The sequence below is a fragment of the Pyrus communis genome, chromosome 2 (genome assembly GCF_041283825.1).
Source record: "Pyrus communis isolate YQ-2024b chromosome 2, ASM4128382v1, whole genome shotgun sequence".
NCBI lineage: Eukaryota > Viridiplantae > Streptophyta > Magnoliopsida > Rosales > Rosaceae > Pyrus > Pyrus communis.
In genome coordinates this window covers 350,503-373,134 of record NC_142566.1, presented here as the reverse complement: position 1 = coordinate 373,134, position 22,632 = coordinate 350,503, and the positions used below count along the sequence as shown (strand labels likewise).

At 36.1% G+C, this 22,632-nt stretch overlaps 3 protein-coding genes across 4 annotated transcripts; 1 reads left to right on the top strand and 2 right to left on the bottom strand.

Moving 5' to 3' along the window:
* The first annotated feature begins 4,182 nt into the window (after positions 1-4,182).
* On the top strand, positions 4,183-12,217 carry LOC137747576 (linoleate 13S-lipoxygenase 2-1, chloroplastic). Its single transcript, XM_068487707.2, has 9 exons — positions 4,183-4,879; positions 8,049-8,317; positions 8,679-8,916; positions 9,382-9,702; positions 9,842-9,927; positions 10,146-10,256; positions 10,341-10,642; positions 10,868-11,134; positions 11,291-12,217. The coding sequence occupies exons 1-9, from the start codon at positions 4,489-4,491 to the stop codon at positions 12,048-12,050; spliced, it is 2,745 nt and encodes a 914-aa protein (XP_068343808.1). The 5' UTR covers positions 4,183-4,488; the 3' UTR covers positions 12,051-12,217.
* Positions 12,218-15,265: 3,048 nt separating this feature from the next.
* LOC137748109 (uncharacterized) lies at positions 15,266-16,590 on the bottom strand. Its single transcript, XM_068488193.1, has 2 exons — positions 15,912-16,590; positions 15,266-15,564 (listed from the first exon to the last, which is right to left on the bottom strand). The coding sequence occupies exons 1-2, from the start codon at positions 16,588-16,590 to the stop codon at positions 15,266-15,268; spliced, it is 978 nt and encodes a 325-aa protein (XP_068344294.1).
* A 1,885-nt stretch (positions 16,591-18,475) lies between these two features.
* LOC137747677 (O-fucosyltransferase 20) lies at positions 18,476-22,368 on the bottom strand. 2 transcript variants are annotated; one of them, XM_088679665.1, is made up of 7 exons: positions 21,788-22,364; positions 21,447-21,691; positions 20,920-21,088; positions 20,295-20,384; positions 19,888-20,171; positions 19,525-19,783; positions 18,476-19,227 (listed from the first exon to the last, which is right to left on the bottom strand). In XM_088679665.1, exons 1-7 carry the CDS (start codon positions 22,157-22,159, stop codon positions 18,991-18,993), a joined length of 1,656 nt encoding a protein of 551 aa, XP_088535791.1. In that variant the 5' UTR covers positions 22,160-22,364; the 3' UTR covers positions 18,476-18,990. The 2 variants fall into 2 exon arrangements, with proteins under 2 accessions (XP_088535791.1, XP_068343933.1); XM_068487832.2 differs by having other exon boundaries at positions 21,447-22,368.
* Between the last annotated feature and the right edge of the window lie 264 nt (positions 22,369-22,632).

Sequence of the window (22,632 nt, the reverse complement as noted above, 5' to 3'; positions counted from 1 at the left end):
TGTTCAGATAAAAATTAAGAAATTGAACGAATATTTTTACAATAAAAATATGTCATTTACAAGTAAATGAATTAACTCATTCACCACCCAAGATAAAAATGCAAGTATTATTCACAAGAATATATTTCTTAACACGATAATAGTGAGTCTTGTTTGGGGCTGAGCTGATGGATGACCAATTAATTGTTAACACGATATTCATATGATAATTACTAACTAGTCTTGTGTGAGAAACGCCATGTGAATTTGAAAGGAGAAATAAGGCCAAATAATTACGTACGGGACAACTAGGTACTAATGTCCCAACAACTCATGCATCATTTAAATGAAATGAATTTTAACGAAAAGTTAACGGTACTATTTATTTTAACAAAAAATCATATTTTTATACTAAAAAGTCAAATATAGTACTATTCACTTTACTCTTTATTTAGTCCTTATCATTAAAATTCCAAATTTTCAAATCATTTTCATTAGTTTTCTTTTAAATGAATTAGCTCATTCACCACCCATGAGGAAAATGCAATTATTATTCATAACAATATAGTGAGTCTTTGTTTGGGGATGAGGTGATGCATGACCAATTAATTGTTAACACGATATTCATATAATAATTACTAACTAGTCTTGTGTGAGAAACGCCATGTGAATTTGAAAGAGAAATAAGGCCAAATAATTACGTTGGGACAACTAGGTACTAGTGTCCCAACAACTCATGCATCATTTAAATGAAATGAGTTTTAACGAAAAGTGCGCAGTATTATTTATTTTAACGAAAAATCATATTTTTATACTAAAAAGTTAAAATCTCGTACTATTTACTTTACCCTTTATTTAATCCTTATCATTAAAATTCAAAATTTTCAAATTATTTCCATTAACTTTCCTTTAAATGAATTAGCTCATTCACCACCCACGAGGAAAATGCAATTATTATTCATAACAATATAGTGAGTCTTTGTTTGGGGTGAGGTAATGCATGACCAATTAATTGTTAACACGACGTTCATATGATAATGACTAACTCGTCTTATTTGAGAAATGCGATGTGAATTTGAAAGAGAAATAAGGCCAAATAATTACCACTAGGTAGGCCCTAGTGTCCCATCAACTCATGCATCATTTAAATGAAATGAGTGTTAACGAAAAGTGCGCAGTACTATTTATTTTAACGAAAAATTATATTTTTATACTAAAAAGTCAAAATCTAGTACTATTTACTTTAGCCTTTATTTAATCCTTATCATTAAAATTCAAAATTTTCAAATCATTTTCATTAGTTTTCCTTTAAATGAATTAGCTCATTCACCACCCACGAGGAAAATGCAATTATTATTCATAACAATATAGTGAGTCTTTGTTTGGGGATGAGGTGATGCATGACCAATTAATTGTTAACACGACATTCATATGATAATTACTAACTCGTCTTGTTTGAGAAATGCGATGTGAATTTGAAAGTGACATAAGACCAAATAATTACCTACAAGACCACTAGGTAGGCCCTAGTGTCCCATCAACTCAATGCATCATTACGTCGTACTATCATTTGAAGGGATGTTAATGTACATATTTTTTTAATTTCTAATTCATTCTTGTTAATTTATGTATTTTAATTTTCTTCATTTTATTGAGAATTGAAAATTAAAATAATGTGTACAAAGTAAAAATAAATATGTGAATAATATATCTCTTTTAAGAGACGGCCAAAGTAACTTTCTCTTCCCGTGTTAATTGCTTGCTCTGTTCAAGCTACTGCAGTAGTAGCTAGATCCAAAGATATGTACCGTGAATGTCATATAAAGATGAAAACTACAACCAAGCACGTGCATGAGTTATTCACTAAATAATTGATGCATCTTTGGAAGTACTTGTTGCGTGTTTATTGTAATCGAAATTAAAACAAGAAATTGAATTCTGATTACTTCATATTAGAACCAAATGCACGTTTACACCTTAGCACTAATATCTATCTGGGAGTCTACTTTCTCGCTGTCCTCCCAACTTCTGTCGCAAATTGAACGAAAACTTCAATTGCTTTTCATAAATGGATTGAGAATTCAATTCCAAAAGTTAATATACGTAAGAAAATGGGTGCCTTTTTCCTCCGATTTTGTTAATCATTTTTTGTTCTCCTACTGGATCCCAGTGAAGGACATAATTAGTAGGATTAACTGATATTAATCAACCTTTCACCCATTCATCATAAGAAACCTCACAGCATCCATGTGAAGTTCTCTTTGTGATCTTACAGAAAGGGGGGAAGACGGCAAGAGAGATGGGTGAGGAGAAAGGCATAGAGACGCAGAGTGATATGGTGTGAAGGCGATGTCAATATAAATCTGATGTGGATGGATTAGATTAATCAAATGATCAAGATTTGTCTAAATTCATCTAAATGCACCAATAATAAATATAGAGACTCGAGATTCAGAGATGAACACATTCCCTATTTACAAATAATGTATCTTCATCGAAGAAATTGCATAATCGATCGGAACTGTTCTGTTTTTTTTTTTTTTTTTGTAGATCATCATTACAAAAAATTAATCGAATCGATAATTGTTTAGTCGTACAAGTATATTAAATAAATGGATGATTCATTGTTGATATGTTATATAGTGTTGATTTACTTTGTGATGACCCGTCCCTAATTTTCTATGTAATTTTCTCCTTGAGTGTGTAAATTGATGTTTATGCCCTTGTTGACAAAGTGACGTGCACGTTGTTACAGTTAAGCCACGTCAACATCTTATATTAATTTTTTATAGCAAGAGAAAGACAAAATAAGAGAATGTGAGAGGATGAGATGGAAAGAAGAGGGGAGAGAATTCTAGTCTCCCAACAACTCAAGCATCATTATGTCGTACTATCATTTAAAGGGAGTGTTATCCACATAATTTTGTTTACTTTTCATATTTTTGTATTAATTTATATTCTTTGATCTTTTATAATTCATTGACGTTGAAAATTAAAAAAATGCGTAAAAATTAAAAATAAAAGTGTGAATAGGCACGTTTCTTTTAAAAGACAGCCAAAGTAACTTTCTCTAGTTTCCAAAAAATCAAAAAATAACTTTCTCTTCACGTGTTAATTGCTTACTTCGTTCCACCAACCGCACTCGTAGCTAGATCCAAAGATATGTACTGTGTTCAATAATGATCAAAACCATACCACAGTCGTAGCTAGCTAGATCCAAAGACATTTTCTGTGAATGTCATATAAAGATGAAAGCTACAACCTTGCAAGCATTAATCAGTAAATAATTGATCCTCGGATCCTTTTCCCGGGAATTTGAAAGTTCGTGTAATCATGTTCATTTATTGTACATTGTGCAGTTAAAAATCATTTAAATTTGAAATTTAAAATAAAATGTAAATAGTACCTTATGAAAAATAACTGCATGATGTACGATAAACGAACATGATTACACGATCCCCTGAATCCCCGGATCCGTTTCCCATTGGAAGTACTTGTGGTTTGTTTATTGTAATCGGAATTAAAACAAGAAGTTGAATTCCAATTACAAAGTATTGAAGTGGTAAGTTTACCAATCTTGGGGAATCAAAAGAATCGTGGTGTCCACATGAAATAAGAAAGCAAATTCACCCTTAAAAAATGAGTTGGCCTAAAGTTCATTTAATTCACCAAAATGAATAGTAATTGACTGCAATGAATAATAATTGGTTAAGTGCATCTCTACCCCTAAAACTAAATAGCCTAATCTATTTTATTAAAATATTATTAATTTTCATTATAAAATAATTAAAAAATAATAATTTTATTTTTAATTTTTGACAATTTTTTTATTTAAAAAAAATATATTATTAATTTCGAACATTTTATTTATTAATTTATTTTTTAAAGTTTTTTGGTTGAAAAATTTGGATTGTTAATCTAAAAATCGAGCAGTTCAGATTGTGCCACGTCACTAGCCGTTGGGTCTGAATTTCAAATTTTTTTGACCGTTGGAAATCCAACGGCCGAGGCTTAGCCACGTGGCCCATGTCCCGCGCCCCTTTAGTGCTCCTGCAGTGCGGGGACGCGTGCCATGCACCTAATGCAAAAAAAATTTGTGTTGTCTGCTGACCTTATGCTGGCGTCAGAATGACGCCAGCTAGGCTAGTTCCTAGCTTAGCCCATTTTAGGCTGGCTTATAAACTGGCTTGGATGGGCTACCCTATTTTTAGGGGTGGAGAGATTTTTTTGGGTGCCAGCCTATTTTTTTAAGATTTGGGCCAGCCTAAAAGATAGGGCTGTACTTGCTCTTACAAATGGTAAAAAGGATCATCGCATGATGCTTTTCTTGAAGATCCTAAGAATCTTGTGATTGCGATTGTTCATAGTATATTTCTCTTTCTCTCTCTTTCTCTCTTCCCCCTAATTATCTCTATAAATGCATGAACTCTAAAAGCTATTCTAGCAAATTATGAGCTTTCAAAAAAAGTCTAGCATTAGAAAGCATACATCATCTAACTATTAAGGGAGATGATGACATCTCAGCTGCAGAAACCCAACTATGCTCCATCCTTCCCTCTCTTACCAAAATCCTCTATTAACCCTAATCATCTGATTAAGCATGGTAGCCCCTCCCTGATCAGCATCCTTCCACGCCACCATGTCCATCAAAATCGTAATAAGAAAAACTCCTCATCCTTGGTGATCCGTGCCACTTCTAGTGATCTCAGACCATCACCTGCATCAGTGTCCACGGTTACTTCTACGGAAAATAACGCGTTTACGGTAAAGGCTTTGGTGAGGGTGACAGTAACAGGAGGGTTACTCTCCAGCATAGGCTTGACTCGGCCCCTCGATGACTTTACCGACTTGCTCGGAAAAACCTTGCTTTTGGAGCTTGTTAGCGCCGAGCTTGACCTCAGTAAGCAAGCAGTATTATAAGCATACTAAATATATAACTTTTTCCATTAAACAGAACACACACAGATTATCTTGCAGCCTCAGCCAGTTTGACCGTGGTTAATAATATCTCAAATTATGTTATCTTTATTTCCACTAATATTTTTGGAGTTTAGAGTTCTTTTTTTTATTTTATTTTTTTGGTTTGATACAAGTGAGATCAGTTGCATGTTCTAGACTTCTAGTGTATTTTTTATTTATTATTCGTTTGGGCTTTTTTTTATAACAAAAATAATAAACGATCAGCCCCAAGGTTATTCAAAACAGCCTTTCTTTTTCCTTTATATAGAAACAAATTGGAAATCAACTCTATCGCACTTCCAGTGTGGGAAGGTCCCCCAGGGCAACTCTCTATTAAATCCCCTTCAATGAATAGTAACTGCTTTTAATGAACAGAAATTATCTTTTGCATATATACCTTTAAACTGAATAGTCCTGACAATAGACAATTGGATTGAAATGGTCCATAGTCCACCGGGCAATTGGCATCGCTGGACTTGCTCTCAGAAACCTGATTCAATGGATAGAAATGCCCTTTTCAATCTGTACTATTCGAATCCTTTCTGATGAATCAGATTATCAGATTGGTTTTGAGATCTACATATATAATATATATAAAAGAAAATTTAGAGTGCAAAATAATTTTTTTGGACTACTAATAACAGTTTTCATATATAAAGTCCCCTTCATTTAAGGGAGAAGTTTATTTAAAGGATTCTTTATAAGGTTGCCTCCATATCGTATTTCAATAGTAAGTTTTTTTATAATAATAAAATTAAAAAAAAAGGACTACCCAGATTTGAAATTATTTAATTGTTTTATTAAGTTGTAGTCATATTAGTATTTTTTTTTTCCCCATATTTTGAATTTATCTAATATTTTCCAAAAATAATCTCTACAGTACTAAGATATATACATACGCTTTGAACATCTACTGTCTTCCTTCCCCGTTTCTCTAAAGTACTAAGACAGATACGCTTTCAACCCATGCCCTATCTTCCTTTCTTTCCAAATCAACTGTCTCTCTATGATTGACAGCTGGGAGCGATTTGCGATCGTATGGTGAGGGGATTCATTTCTTGACAAGGATCTCTAAAAGTTTAAAATCTCATAGTTATTCATATTGACGATCTTTATACTTAGATTTGGTACAGGGAGAGAGGAAGAGAGAGGAAGAGAAAAGGAGAAAAAAATTGACCGCGGCAAGTTGAACAAGAGTTATTGCCGGCGGGTGTGATGGCGATTTTGGTTAATGTTTTCTAATGAGTTTGTGCTTTTTTCTCCATCTTCAGTTTTTGTTTTAAACTTTAAAAATAGAGATATTTTGGAAAGGAAAAATTAGTATCCGGTCCTAGTTTCTAATGTTCATTAACTGAGATCTTTTTAGTTTTTAGATTTTGATCAAAGTTCCTAATATTAATGTATTGATAAATTACATGTCAGTTACATAATTTTTTAAAATAAAATTAGTAATTGATTTAGGATTTTAATATTCACATCCTTATTAAACTCCTAATTAATTTTCATTTCAAAACATTTCCAAAATATAAAAAATAAAATTAGAATAAGTTTGTACCCATTATTTTTCTATAAAAAAATTTCAAGTTTTTAATCTTATATGTACCCGTTCATATAATTCTTCAATTTTTTCTAATCTTAAGTGTACCTATTCTTAAATATACCAATTTGTTAAATGTAAAATGTACATTTTTTTAATATGAAGTATACCTATTTTGTTATATAAAATTTATTCAATGTTTTTTCTAGTTCATTTTTAAAACTTATATGGGTATATTTTATTTCGTTGATTTGAGAAGGTATCCATGTCAAGTTTAATAGAAGAAATTTAATAATGTCATTAAGCCTAATATATACATGTGTGTGTGTGTGTGTGTGTGTGTGTGTATGTATATATATATATATATATATATATTTTTTTTTTTTGAAAAATGTAACCATGTTTTGGTGCAATAATTTTTTAGTTAGTTTTGATGAACGTACCCATGTGTATATATATACATACAATATATTGGAAAGTATTTATTTTTTTATTCCATAAATTATGAGTTTTACTTAAAATCTCATTAATATAAATAACTACAAACTTTATTTTTAATTTAAAAATATAATAACTTACATAGAAATACATTATTACATTAATATCAGAGATTTCGATAAAAAATTGAAACCATAAAGGTTTCAATTAAAGAACATTGATAGTTAGGGATCGCATCTAAAGTCTTCTTTTTAGAAATAACAATATGTGGGAGCTAAATGATTTGGAGTTTTGCATTTTTTTATAAGGAAAGTTAATGAAAAGGGCTTGAAAACTTTGAGTTTTAACGATAAGGACAAAATAAAGGGTAAAATGAATAGTATCAGGTTTGACTTTTTAGTGTAAAAATGTGGTTCTTCGTTAAAGTGAACAGTACCGCGAACTTTTCGTTAAAACTCCATTTTTTATAAGTTAAAATGGTGGTGATATAAGGTAGGTGGAGAAATAAGTTAAAATGGTGGGTCTAGAAACTCCAAAAAACTAAACTATTTAAATTATTTTTTAATAGTTAATGTAGCTATAAACCCAATAAAATAATAAAATAAATATTTAACACATCTATCTAAAAAAAGAAGATTTAATACTTGTGTTTAATATGTCACATCAACCATCAAATAAAATTTTGATATATTTATTTGACATATCCTTTAAAAATGCTTTGATTCAGCAATAACGTTTTCTTTGCTAACATACATGCATATCACGTGTGATTTTACAATTGTGTGAACAAATAGCCCTTTAAATTTTAGAAATATTGATTAAGGGCATGTTTGAAAGTGCACTTAAATAACTAAAGCGTTTTTGGTAAAAATATTTTTGAAATTAATTCTTAGTAAAAATTCAAATGAATATTGGAAAAGCACTTAGTGCTTCTTGCAAGAAGCACAAATCTGATACTTCTTTAAAAAGCACTTAAAAGTGCTTTTAAGTGCTTTTGAAACTCAAAATCAGTTTTACCAAAAAACTTCCAGTCATTTTAAAAGTACTTCCAAACAAATCCTAAGTTTGTTTAATTGTTTCTCTTAACAATAACTAATCTACTCACTACATATTTCTGAATTGGGTTTTGTCGTAGAGACGGGGTTGGAGAAGGAAACAGTGAAGGGGTATGGGCACAAAGTGAGCCACAAGGATGCCGAGGTGGTGTATGAGGCTACTTTCACGATCCCAGCAGGGTTTGGAGAGGTTGGAGCTGTTCAGTTAGAGAATGAACACCACAAGGAGATGTTCATCAAGAGCATCGACCTCGACGGCTTCCCAAACGGCACTCTTAATGTTCCGTGTAATACCTGGGCTCATTCCAAATTTGACAACCCAGTGAAGAGAATTTTTTTCACTAACAAGGTCCTTTATTTTAGATCCTTATACTTTTTTGTTTTCTCATTATTATTGTGCAAACATTTATATATATATAACTTCTTACTGATGGTTCAATTTGCTAAATAAATGAACTATCCGAATTGGAATGCTAGTGCTATATGTTAGCACTCCTCATCCTGCGCGTTAGTTTAGCCTTTTGGGCTATACTGTTGCAATTTTGCAGTCCTGTTGAGATTCATGTCTTCTACATGTCGTTGATGTACTGTTGATCGCTTTGTTAACTTGTATCTTAAAATTACCATATGTTTTGACTGGTTGGCTGACATAGTGAATTTCATACAATATCATTTGAAGCGGTAATTTGTGTGAACATGTAATGAAACAGTCGTACATACCATCAGAGACACCGAGTGGGTTGAAGAAGCTAAGAGAATTGGAGCTGCAGACTTTGCGAGGAGATGGAGAGGGCCAAAGAAAAACATCTGATAGGATCTATGATTATGACACTTATAATGACATTGGCGATCCGGACAGCAAAGATGAACTGGCTAGGCCTGTCCTTGGCGGCAAAGATCACCCGTACCCGAGGCGTTGCAGAACTGGAAGACCACGCTCTAAAAAGGGTAATTATATAACCAACTAATTACGTACTAATCCCCCAAATGGTTGTAAAAGGTAGAAATCATGTCATCTTCTACTCAAGAGGTCCATGGTAAAGAAAACTTGGCTATACTGGGTCCTAACCCTGCCTCTTCTTTCTTTCTCACTCGGAATATGAATTCATGTCACGAGTGAAATAGGAAAAAGAGGGGTAGAACCCTTAGCTTCCAATTTTGCTCCCATAACCTAGACATTGAAAACTAAAAATTTGTTTTAGTGCGTGTACCATAACATGCATGTAAATTTATGTTATGTGCTTTTTGGAGTGGAAACTTATGTAGTTCAAGAAGTTAATGTTAAGGAGAATGATTCTTAGTATGAACCATTTGTTTGTACTGTGCCTAATTGCTAGTGTGGGAAATTGTTTGGCTGAGAAACTATGAGAGCAATGCGATTATCGTGTCATATATTTTCTACCAATATTGCAGATCCTTTATCGGAGCAAAGAAGCAGCAGTGTGTATGTACCAAGAGATGAAGCTTTTGCAGACGTGAAACAGCTGACATTTTCAACAAAGACCCTGAAATCTGTGCTACATGCTTTGCTCCCTTCGCTCGAGACAGCACTTCTTGACCCAGACCTAGGATTTCCATACTTCACAGCCATAGATTCACTGTATAACGAAGGAGTCGCGTTACCTAAGCCAAAGACTGGTGGGTTTTTCCAAACAATCATCCCAAGGCTAGTCAAGGCCATTACAGATGGTGAAGATGATCTTTTGCTCTTTGAGACCCCCGAAATAATAGACCGTATGCCTCCCTCCCTCTCTCCCTGTGTATAGATTGCGATTGAGCAAAACTTTTTAAATAATGATTCTCTCATGAGGAAAAGAAGAGACCACCTAATTGTTGGCTTCACCCCGCATATTACTTTTGCTTTATATTGCAGGTGATAAATTTGCTTGGTTTAGAGATGAAGAATTTTCCCGGCAAACTCTTGCTGGTCTTAATCCATATAGTATCGAGCTAGTGACGGTATGCTTCTTTATTAATTTGCCGATACAAGCTGAAGTTTTTCACTTCAATTAAGAAATTCAAATTTGTACTTTCCATTTCTCACCCTAGGCCTCCATTTTCCTTGGTGTTCAAGTAATTAAATGTTAGAAGAATATCTTGTTTTAGTTAATTAAACTCTCTTTTATTTTCTCCGGCGGCACTGAATTGGCACTGAATTCTACAACTTTTGGATGCAGGAATGGCCATTGAAAAGTAAACTCAACCCCCAGATTTATGGCCCCCCTGAATCATTGATCACAACTGAGCTGGTTGAGAAGGAGATCAAAGGTTGTATGACTGTCACTGAGGTATAATAAACACACTCCAATCTCTTTAACTTGCAACCGAGTTATGCCATAAGTAAAAGAAGATTGCTTGAACATGAAATGCAGGCCTTGGAAAGGAAGAAGATGTTTATTTTAGATTACCATGATCTGCTCATGCCTTATGTGAACAAAGTAAGAGAGATTGAAGGTACCACACTGTATGGTTCTCGTACACTATTCTTCCTCACTGAAGATGGGACACTGAGGCCTGTTGCCATTGAACTCACTCGACCGCCTGTTGGTGACAAGCCACAATGGAAGCAAGTCTTTACTCCAACCTGGGATGCCACCGGTTGCTGGCTCTGGAGGCTTGCTAAAGCCCATGTTCTTGCGCATGACGCCGGCTATCATCAGCTTGTCGTGCACTGGTAAGAAACTCACACAAGATGGCTTCGAATCCATTTTTATATTGGCATTGAATTACCAAATTAGTCCTGTAAATGGCATTTGAGTGATCCGAAAACCACGAATGTGCAATTTCACATCATACCTCCTGCTCAAGTGTGCATCTTCGGTTATTGTAGCTGTGGCAATTAGGAAATATGAGACTAAGTTATGGGTAATAACTTGTTTGTCCTTTAATATTTTCATAGGCTGAGGACTCATTGCTGTACAGAGCCATATATAATTGCTGCTAATCGACAATTAAGCGCAATGCATCCCATCTACAGACTTCTGCACCCTCATTTCCGGTATACAATGGAAATTAATGCTCTGGCTCGAGAAAGCCTCATCAATGCAGGTGGAGTCATTGAGAGCACCTTTTCACCTGGAAAGTACTCCATAGAGTTGAGTTCTGCCGCTTACGACCAGCTTTGGCGCTTTGACATGGAAGCTTTGCCAGCAGATCTCATCAGAAGGTATTTTACTTGATAAAACTAGCATAAAACGATTCCAAACTATTTGATGCAGGAAACTTTGTACAAATAAGATTTTTGATATCTAAAAAGAAAACTTCATAGTAAACCCCCACGGAATTTGAACTGCTTGTTCATATTTGTTTGATTTGATTTCAGGGGAATGGCAGTTGAGGATTCTACAGCTGAGCATGGCTTGAAGCTAACAATTGAAGACTACCCATTTGCAAATGATGGCCTCATCCTGTGGAATGCCATTAAGGAGTGGGTGAGTGATTATGTGAACCACTACTATACAGACCCAAATCTTGTTGAGTCTGATACAGAGCTTCAAGGTTGGTGGACAGAGGTGAGAACCAAAGGCCATGCAGACAAGAAAGATGAGCCATGGTGGCCTGTTTTGAAAACCCCGGAAAATCTGATTCACATTTTGACAACCATAATTTGGGTAACAGCAGGTCACCATGCAGCAGTCAACTTTGGCCAGTACATGTATGCTGGATATTTCCCTAACCGCCCTACAATTGCTCGAACCAATATGCCAACTGAAGATCCATCTGAGGAGTTTTTCCAAAACTTCATGAAGAAACCAGAAATGGCTCTGCTGATGTGCTTCCCCTCGCAAATTCAAGCGACAAAAGTTATGGCCGTCTTAGATGTGCTCTCGAATCATTCACCCGATGAGGAGTATATTGGTGGGAATCCAGAGTCATCTTGGGCTGAAAATCCTGTCATCAAGGCCGCATATGAGAAATTCAATGGCAATTTGAAGAGGCTAGAAGGAATTATTGATGAGAGGAATACCAATTTGAAACTGAAAAACAGAGTTGGAGCAGGCGTCGTTCCATATGAGCTTTTGAAGCCATTCTCATCACCCGGTGTCACAGGAATGGGAGTTCCAAACAGCATCTCCATCTAAATTTGATGATGATATTTGAGGGTGATGATGTAAAAGCTCTATATATATTCTATTTGGCCCTTAGTAAAACAATTGTTAGAATTTGATTCAGACTGTGCTAATTGAAGAGAGGATGAGAAAATCACAGGAAATGGAGATGAATATGAGTGTTTCTCTCTCTGCAAAAATCGCAGAGGAATGTTCTTCTTTCTATTATCTCACTCACACACACATTGCACTGCATACCGGTTAGTTATGCATTTGGATTCCCACCATTACATCAGAAAATGATCTCAGCCACACATCTAGCTGAGTTCAAGGATCATTCCACATGTCACTTAGACAAAATTAGAATAGGAGCCTTACACTTGGTAATTTTAACCAAAGTGGATACACAGCTAAATACAAGGCTTATTTACTAAATTCAAATTAGCTCAATGCTTATATACTAACACTCCCCTTTAAGCTTTGAGCTAATATGACTCCAAGCTTATCTCTGAGGTAGTTGAGCTTTCCTTTGGTAAAGCTTTGGTAAAAATGTCTGCCATTTGCTCTTTGGTAGGACAATAGACTAAATCGACAATTCCTTACTGCAAAGCATCTTTGATAAAATGATACCTTCTATCAATGTGTTTTGTCCGTTGATGAAACACTGGATTCTTAGTTATTGAAATTGCAGATGTGTTGTCATATTGCAATAGAGTTACTTCAGTTTGTAGCTCCCTAAAATCCTCCAGAACAAACATGAGCCATATGGCCTGAGCTGTGGCTTTTGATGCACTGATATACTCTGACTCTACAATTGAAAGTGCAACACAGTTTTGCTTAATAGATGCCCATGAAAAGACTCCACTTCCAAAGGAAAATGTATAGCCATAAGTGCTTTGGCTGTCATCAATTGATCCTCCCCAATCATTATCAAAGAACCCAATCAGCATTGCATTCTTCCCCTTTTCATATTTCAGTCCATGGTCTAATGTTCCTTTGACATATCTAAGCACCCTCTTGGCTGTTCCATAATGCTTATTTGTAGGACAATGCATATACCTAGCAAGTAAGCTAACTGCATACATCACACTTGGCTTTGTAGTAATGAGATATAACAAACTTCCCACAATCTTCCTGTATTGCTCTTCATTTGCTGCACCACTTCCATCATCCTTTTTCAATTTTTCAGTAGCAATAAGGGGGGTGTAAACAAATTTGTACTCACTTAAGCCAAATTTATTCAACAAAGAAGAAGCATACTTCGTTTGATGAATGAAAATGCTCGAACCAGTTTGAATCACTCCCATTCCAAGGAAATGATGGAGAAGTCCCAAATCTGTCATTTCATATTTCACCTTTATGCCTTGTTTGAATTCATCCAGCATCTCTTGATTGCTTCCTGTATATACTATGTCATCCACATAGATGGATATAATTAGTATATCTTTCTCTCCCCTTGTCTTAGTATAGATGGTTGCTTCACTCAAGCTTTTCTCAAACCCACACTGAGCAAAATAGTTGTCAATCTTCCCATACCAGGCTCTAGGTGCCTGTTTTAATCCATAAAAAGCCTTGTGCAATTTATAGACCTTGTCTTCCTTGTCATTGATCACAAACCCCTTAGGTTGGTCAACATAGACCTCTTCCTACAATTTTCCATTCAAAAATGCAAATTTAACATCTAGTTGGTACAACTTTTAGCTTCTTTGTGCAGTAAAAGCAATTAAGGTTCTGATTGTATCCAATCTAGCAACTGAAGCAAATGTTTCATCATAATCGATTCTTGGTTTCTGTACATACCCCTTGGCAACCAATCTTGCCTTGTTCTTTTGCACTGAGCCATCCAAATTCAGCTTCGTTTTGAACACCCATTTAACTCCAATGACTTGCTTATCAACTAGTTTATCCACAAGCTCCCAAGTCTCATTCTTCTCAATCATTGACAATTCTTCTTCCATTGCTTTTATCCATGACTTATCTTGTGCAGTTTCTTCATATTTCTCGGGCTCCACAATGCAGAGATTGCACTAAGCTAGAGTATCATTTTCTCCACTTCACTGGGGGTATGATCATAAGGCTGGGAAATCTTTCCAGACTCATGAGTGACCCTTTCTTGTTCCTCAGTGCTTGGAATGATATTAGAACTAGAGGAACTTTCTTCAGCCTCACTCAGTTTAGGTGAACTCCCACCAATCATATTCTCAGGTTGATTTTGAATATAAGTCACAGCAACCAGGATTCTTTGAGTTTTCCTTCCAATTCCAGGACATGGTTTCATCAAAAACTACATCTCTTGACAAAATCAACTTCTTAATGCATGGATCAAATACAATGTACCCCTTCTCACATGTTGCATATCCCATAAACACACCTTTGACACTTTTTGCATCAAGCTTTTGTCTTATCTCAGTTGGTACATGCACATAACAAAACGATCCAAACACTTTTAGATGACCAATACCTGGTTTTCTGCCACTGTAAACCTCAAATGGAGTTAAATCACCAAGAGCTTTTGTAGGTGACTTGTTTAGAATGTAAACAGCCGTATGAACAACTTCTGCCCACAAGGAATATGGCTTGCTTTTACCATGAAGCATTGCCTTAGCCATCGCTACAATTGTTCTATGTTTCCTCTCCACTACTCCATTTTGCTTTGGAGTATATACCATAGATAGCTGCCTTTGAATTCCTTCAGTCTCTAAGAACTTGTTGAACTCAGTTGATACAAACTCACCCCCTCTGTCACTCCTTAGACACTTCACTTTGAAACCACACTGTAATTCCACCATTGCTTTGAACTTTTTGAAGCAATTTAGGGCCTCAAATTTGCATCTTAGAAAATAAACCCATGACATCCTCATGCAATCATCAATAAGAAGCATAAAGTATTTGTTCCCAACAATTGATTCATTTTACATGGGACCACACAAGTCAGTATGTATTAGCTTCAGTGGATTGCTTGCTCTCCAAGCTTGCTCTTTTGGGAACCAATCTCGGTGTTGTTTTCCCAACTAACATCCATCACATACACCATCAACATCTTCTAGATGTGGAAGACCATGCACCATATCATTTTCCCTAAGCTGCTTGAGACTCCTGAGGTTAAGATGACCTAGCCTCTTATGTCAAGTCCAGGTACAATGAGTGATATTTGTCTTTAACACAATCTGATCATTGTGCATTAAAGACAAAGGGTAGCTTCTGTTCTCTTTCATTCTTACTTTTATAACCAGACTATCAAGTGATGGTCAATCAAAAACACTGCACATTTTTCCTCCAAATAGCAAGTAATATCCATGCTCATCCATCTGGCCAACACTTAGCAAATTCTCTTTCAACCTAGGTAAATACATCACTTCTCTGATATATTTCCTTCCTTTAGTTGTATCAATCACAAGAGATCTCATTCCTGCCACATTCAATATGTCACAAGTTGACATTTGCACTTTTCCTGCCACATTGGTTCTTACATCAACAAGAAGATTGACATTTCCTGTCATGTGGTTACTACACCCACTATCAATATACCAATTTACATTTACCTTTGCTTCAGTAGTTGTACAGTTAGCATAGAATAGATTACCATATACTTCCATTTGATTTGCACAGTTAGCCTTTTGAATAGCCTTACCCATATTGCACTTTTTAGCCTAACGTCTAAACTTATCACAGTTTTGACATTTGGATTTTCCTTATATCTACACTCACCAAAGTGAAACTTTAAGCATACTTTGCACTGAGGTTTTGTCACTTCTTGATTCATGGAGGATGAAGAATTTGCATTCTGTGCAAGACCCATAAATGGCTTTTGCTGAAACTTAGGCTTTGAATCCCACTTCTTGCCTTTTGCATTCTAGTTTTTTTGAGACTTAAATCCACTGGATTGAGAATTACCCTTATTCTGCTGCCCTTTTGAACTCACAGAGAAAGACGTAAATGCCTTCTCATTAACATCAACAGTGTACATATCAAAACGTTGTTCTTGGCTTTTTAGAATTGCCACAACCTCCTGTAATTCAACAGTATCTATACATTTTGTATTCTCAATCACAAGATAAATGGGATCATAAAGTTTACTAAGACTAATTAAAACCTTTTGCACAAGTCTTTCATTCGATAACACCTCACCAAATGTCTTCATTTGATTAATCAATTCATTCAGACGAGTAAGATACCCAGATAATGATTCATCATCACGCATTCTAGTATACTTAAATTCATGTCGAAGATTTTGGAGTTTAATCGACCGTACCTGATCGCCACCATGGTATTCTCCATATTGCAGATCCAATGCCATCTTCGCTGAATCTGCGTTGGCAATTGGAGGAAATATTTGATCACCCAGAGCTTTTGCATCTTGCATATATACAACCACTATTTTCTCCTTGTCTTCATCTTCTAAGCTCCCTTCAACCTTCTTTTTCTTCTTTGAATCTGAGGTCGTGACCCCTTTTTCAACTAATCTCCATAACTCGTGAGATTTGAAGATCGTCACCATCTTGATTCTCCATAACTCGTAGTTCTCACCAGAGAAGATCAGAGTTCTCACCTCATAACTTCCAAATCCAGCCATCTCTTAGATTAGATGATACGAAAACAAATTGAATTTGGTTTCTATGGAGTTTCGACGACTTCACCAAAACCAGAACGAACTTGAATGTAGCTCGATTGCTTCAATGTCGATGACGTCTCCAACTTCACAATTCACGCCCAGATCTCAATTGATCCAACCTGGCTCTGAGGCCATGTTAGAGTTTGATTCAGAGTGTGCCAATTGAGGAGAGGAAGAGAAAATCACAAGAAATGGAGATGAATATGAGTGTTTCTCTCTCAGCAAAAATCGCAGAGGAATGTTCTTTCTATTATCTCACTCACACACACATTGCACTGCATAACGGTTAGTTATGCATCTGGATTCCCACCATTACATCAGAAAATGATCTCAGCCACATATCTAGCTAAGTTCAAGGATCCTTCCGCATGTCACTTAGACAAAATTACAATATGAGCCCTACACTTGGTAATTTTAACCAAAGTGGATACACAACTAAATACAAGGCTTATTTTACTAAATTCAAATCAGCTCAATGCTTATGCACTAACAACAATAACATGGGGTGCTTAAAATTCTGATGAAAAATGTTCCATGCTTCCAACCAACTCGAACTTGTAGCATCAGATAATTTGCGGAGTGGAAGAAGTAAACTGCTAATGGGACTAGAGATGTATGCCAGTCAATAAACAAAATAAAAGCTGTATAATAGAAAGAAGAATTGGACTTTCAGCAGAATAAAGTCTCTGCATAGAAGATTCACATATAATAGAGACGATATCAGATCACTAGATAAGCTAGAAGATTATATCAGATCACTATACAGGATATTCTCGGTCTCGGCCAGGAATTGAAGCAAATAAACGCAGATTTACAGACATACATGGTTTTCCCTTTCTACGTCCACAGGGTGAGAAAATCTGTCAATTTCAATATGTAGCATTGGTGCATAAAGATCTGCCTTATCACACTCTAATACCCTACCACCCAAGTAATCTACCTACCAACAATAATTTTGACAACTATTTTGATAGTTAGTGTAATTAAGTTTAAGGCAAGTGACCAGTAACTTCTCCTACAAGCATCAGAAAGGTGAGCTAGCATAAGTATGGATGTCTCTGGGTTTCCAAAGAGTTTAAATAAAACAATTACATGTGTCAATCCAGTGGCTTCAATCATCAAGGCTTGTGAAGGCTCACTTTCCCCATGCTTATAAGAGAATTTATTGTTCGTTAGGTCTTACTGGTTACAAATAATGATAAACTGACCACAATACCACCTGCACAAATACAGTTCTGTTCCAACACGGATTCCTCAGAGGATGCGGCTGCTGCAGATCAAGTTCAATCTTGATTCTGTTTCGTATTTAGTTCACATGCTGCTATTTATTTGTAATCCTACTTCTACACGTATATCAATTGTACTCATATAAATATCAATGCAATATCGGCTCACTCATTCATTGAGTTGAGTCTACAAACATATTAGATTATCTTTCCAATAATACTATCTTTCCAATAAAGTGCACGCACATGTGTGTATAACAATTTATATAATAGAATCTCAACAAATCTTCATCTTACCTTGAACTCTCCCCCACGATCTACAAAAGAAATTCTCTCACCGCCTCCTGCAGAACACTCCTGAAAGGACAATAACGTGCGACATTGTAATCCCAAATCAGGTAAATATCAGGAAACTCAGCCATGATATAATGCAGAATGATCAAACGCCCAATGGGAAAGGTTATGTAATATTGCTTCTTTGATTTAGCATTAAGGTCCAGAAGACAACTTGTTTCTCTGTTTCGAAGTACAGAGATCAGTACATGAAAGTGACAAATTTCAATGAAAACTGAGGCTTGTGCTGTTTCTGCATGCAGAACCGGAAAGTATGTGATGCGAGCTTGTGAAACAGATATATAGATTATTACTCCAAGTCTGCTTATATACACGCATCTTCTATAATACATTGATGTGGTACAATAACGAATGAACCAAAATGTGGAATCCGAAAAAGAATTCTTCCTATAAAGAATCAAAGAATTAGGGGACCTTCTTTGCCTTGTGCTGAGTTTCTCATGAAAGTCTGAAAGCGAATCCGTTACCTTGAAGCTTCAGTGTTTTTCTCTTCACAGAACCTTATATACTATCTTGTCTTATAAGAAGACATTTGTCTTGCCTGACTTGAATGTGTACACAAAGGAAGCGGTGGGGAAGAAAAAATGAAAGCAAACTCACAAACTGAGTGTGATGCAGCAGTCTCTCTTAAAATCCCCGATCCAAAGGACCATCATTGCCCTGGAGAACAAACCACTTTTCAGAGGGCTCAAATTCAAGGAATTTACTGAGATGTTCCAATTTTTCGATGAAGTGGGTCCATTGCAGAGTAAACATCATGCTGGAAATCTTCAGAATTGACTCACATGTACGGATGAGTACTAGTATCATTGCACATACACTCTGGAATGGGATACTTTGTGACATCTTTTCCAACTCTACTCCTCCTGAGGTCTGGCTGTCCTAAGGAATCTCTATGCAATTCCTTTATGATCCTATTGAACTCTGCTTCAGGGAGAGAAGAGTTCAGAAAGTACGGAAGCATATGCCTTTTGTTTGGGGTTATAAACTTCTTGTGGCCAGCATAGGCACGATGTCCCTGAAAGAGAATACAAAACTAGGTGTAAGGGAAGTCTCCATCAAATTAGGTAAGCATCATATGTAAAAGAACTATTAGTATGATAATTTCATATTGTTCGTCTTCCAAGCATATTTTCTCAATGACACATAGCTCATATTTCAGGTCGGTTGACAATGTCCGATCATTTGTGCGTTTATCATAGCATTTCATTGTTTCACTACTTACAGGTTAACTTCATTTATTTTAATCATATTTGTTAGTGTTTCGTCTAGCATATAGTATGTACATTTATTAAAACCAAAACATAAACTATACCTGCATAGCATGGCCCATATTTCCCCCATGAGAAGGCATGAAGACATCACTATTATCGGAAACTATATAATCAATGGCAGCCATCACAGAAGCTTTGTTTGCAAAAGGTTCTAGTTCACCAGGCAAAGTAAGATCTTCCTTATTGTAAAAATGGGGAAACTCTTCGATTAACGGTTGTAAGGCTTCTTTTCCACCAAAAGGCTGCCCGCCAGCCCAATATATTCTTGCACTTTTTGGAGCTCCTAGAGCTTTAAGCAACCTAAAACACAAGATTTGGTTTGTCAGAAAACTCTGATACAAATAATAAATACAAAAAGATATCAATTTGGTTTATGTTCTAATGCCTAAATGTGGCTAACATACCTGGTCACCTCCACGGCATTCAAGGGGCAGAGACCTGCAAGTTTTCTTTCATGGTAAGTCATGTTTGATCTTCCAGTTAAGAGATCTGGCCGCTGTTTCCTCTCATTGTTTACTATTTCATCATATTCAGGAGTCAAACCAGGAAGGCAACCAGTCCTCACCCATACATCCTTCTCCATTCTTAGATGAAGGGCAAGGTAAGGCCCTTTACTGCGCATTCTCTCTGCAAGTTTGTTACCAATTCCCAAAATTGGAGGAGCAAACCTCAATGCATGAAACGCAACCTGAAGTCAAACAAAGAAGAGATCAGAGTCAGCTGTCTCTAGGACGTTGTTTCAATTCTGTAATGAAACAAAGTCAGCTTGCATACACACCAATAAAAATTATAGACCTACTTAGTGAATTACCTTGCATCGAAGCTTTTGAAGATCAGAGGGAAGATCCTTAGAGAGCCTTGAATCCAAGCCTCTTAGCAGTAAAACCCCTTCTCTTTTAATCTGCACAGAAAAAAAGATGAATTAGCATAATTTGTATTCCACAGGAAATTCGTTACCACAAATGACAAAACAGATAAACAGGGTTATAAACAAATCATGTTATGGAATTACACATGAGAAAAATGACTTATTGTATTTTTAATATATGATCAGAAAAACCTGAAATTGCCATTAGTTTTGTATGGTTAAAATGTTCGGCAGCACATAAGGTTTAGATGATAAGTACAAAATTTTAGTCATAAGGGTTGGACGGGACGGCTTCTCAATTGTATTGAGGTATTCCCATGCTTTTGTAGCAACACTTGTAAACTAAAAGATGAGAACAACTGTTTGAAAGCTGACATATTCGTAGGAATGCACCAGCAAAAACAAACAACCAAACAAATACGAACGGCTGGTGTCACTAGGCCCCCATATAACAAACTAAGAGCTGCTAAAGCATCTTTTTCTCTCTTCCATATTGCCTTAATTCAAATCTTTAGGAAATACAACAGGGTTGCTTCAAAGCAAGCACATAGACAGCAATGATTCTTACCCTCTTGTGATAACGCGACCGAATCCAATTAGGCGAAGCATGAAGAGGAGTCCGCTTCTCCTCCACAGGCCTTGTCATTAGATGCGTTGATGGCAGTGAAGAAACTACCCGAACATCGTCAGCAAGGACTTCCTTAAAGTGCTCCAAATCAAATATATCAGAAAATTCACTGCACCCATCAAATAAAACACAGAAACCAATTTTAGTCTGCTAAGCAAATATATTGCAACATTAAGCCATTCAAAAACCAAGAACAACAAAGCCTAACCATTCGTTGGGTTGAATAGTAAGCCATTCTTAAAGAGGAAAGACAGTAAAATGACATAAATTCCATGAATTTGGGGACAGGAAATTGGTAAGTTCTATACTGAATCATGATGTCCCACAAACTAAATGAATCGGAAAAGGCAATGTCGAATACAACGACATATCTACACAACGAATATATTTACACTAGGTGGAGGGAATCCAAAAAAGGCAAGTAATTTAGTAAGAAAAAATGTGAGTTGAGTTGTAACATTGTATACCTTTCATCCCCCCAGATGACATTAACTTGCAAAATAGGAACCACCAGAGCAGCACCAAGAATCCTAGCAATAACGACAGCATCGACAATTTGATTCCTCTGCTGGTTCATCCCACCAGAAACCACAACAATCAGGTATTTAGTCCTGTCCTTCACTATCCCCTCACTAGCTCTCTTGTACTCTTGCGTCAAATCCAAGCACGGCCGATACCCCAAACCATCCGGCTGCTTCCAAAACTCACTCCCCTCAGCTTCCTCCCCAACTTTCCCACTGTTTAGCTCAACCCCCACCTCTGATTCCAAATCCCCACTCGAAATCAACGGCTGGGATTCGCTCACAACCTCGACTTGGTGGCTGTTTTCAGCGTTTGAAGCAAAACCCATGTGTGATTTTAAGTAGCCATTAGAGACCAAGTCCCGGAGCTGAGTTGTGGAACATGGGTATGGAGAATAGGGAATCAAACGGTCGATATGGAATCCCAGCTTCAGCATCCCAAGAAATCCAAAGAGGAAGAGGAAGAAAACCCAGAAGTTTGGGCTCCTGTAGTTGCTGAGCCAGCTCAAGTACCTGCTGCTGCTTTTGCTCCTTGAAGATTTCTTGGGAGAAACGAGGAGCGATTGCAGAGAAGACGGAGACAGAGAGTTGATAATCTGAGAAGGGACCGAAATGTAAGAAAGTTTCTTGGTATTGCTGTTGTTCTTAGACTTCGCCATTGATAGGCTGAGAAGCTCGGTAATAACTCTGTTTTTCTTCCTCTTCTTTGAAGAAAGAAAAAAGTTGTGGATTTATTGTATCTATGAAATTCCTTCACTCGCATTGACCATTGAGAGAGAGAGAGAGAGAGAGAGAGAGAGTATAGAAATGGTGTGAAACAGCCGGCGGGAAGGCGAAAGTCGGAGAAGAAGCGTACGCGTTTACGTTTAAATAGGTGCCAGCAATCTATTTTTATATTAGAAATGGAAGGTTTTCAAATAAATTAGCGAAGTGTTATTGGTACTTCAAAAATCTTATTCTACATCGCTTAAAAGTGTATTTTTCTATCTTAATATAGAAAATTTGGAATGTAGAATGAGATTTTTGGAGTGCTAATAACAATTCCCTGCATAAAATTATAATCATGTCAATTGTTATTTTTATGGACGATTCAGTTATTATTCTATAATAAGCATTTCAATCGGGATTTACA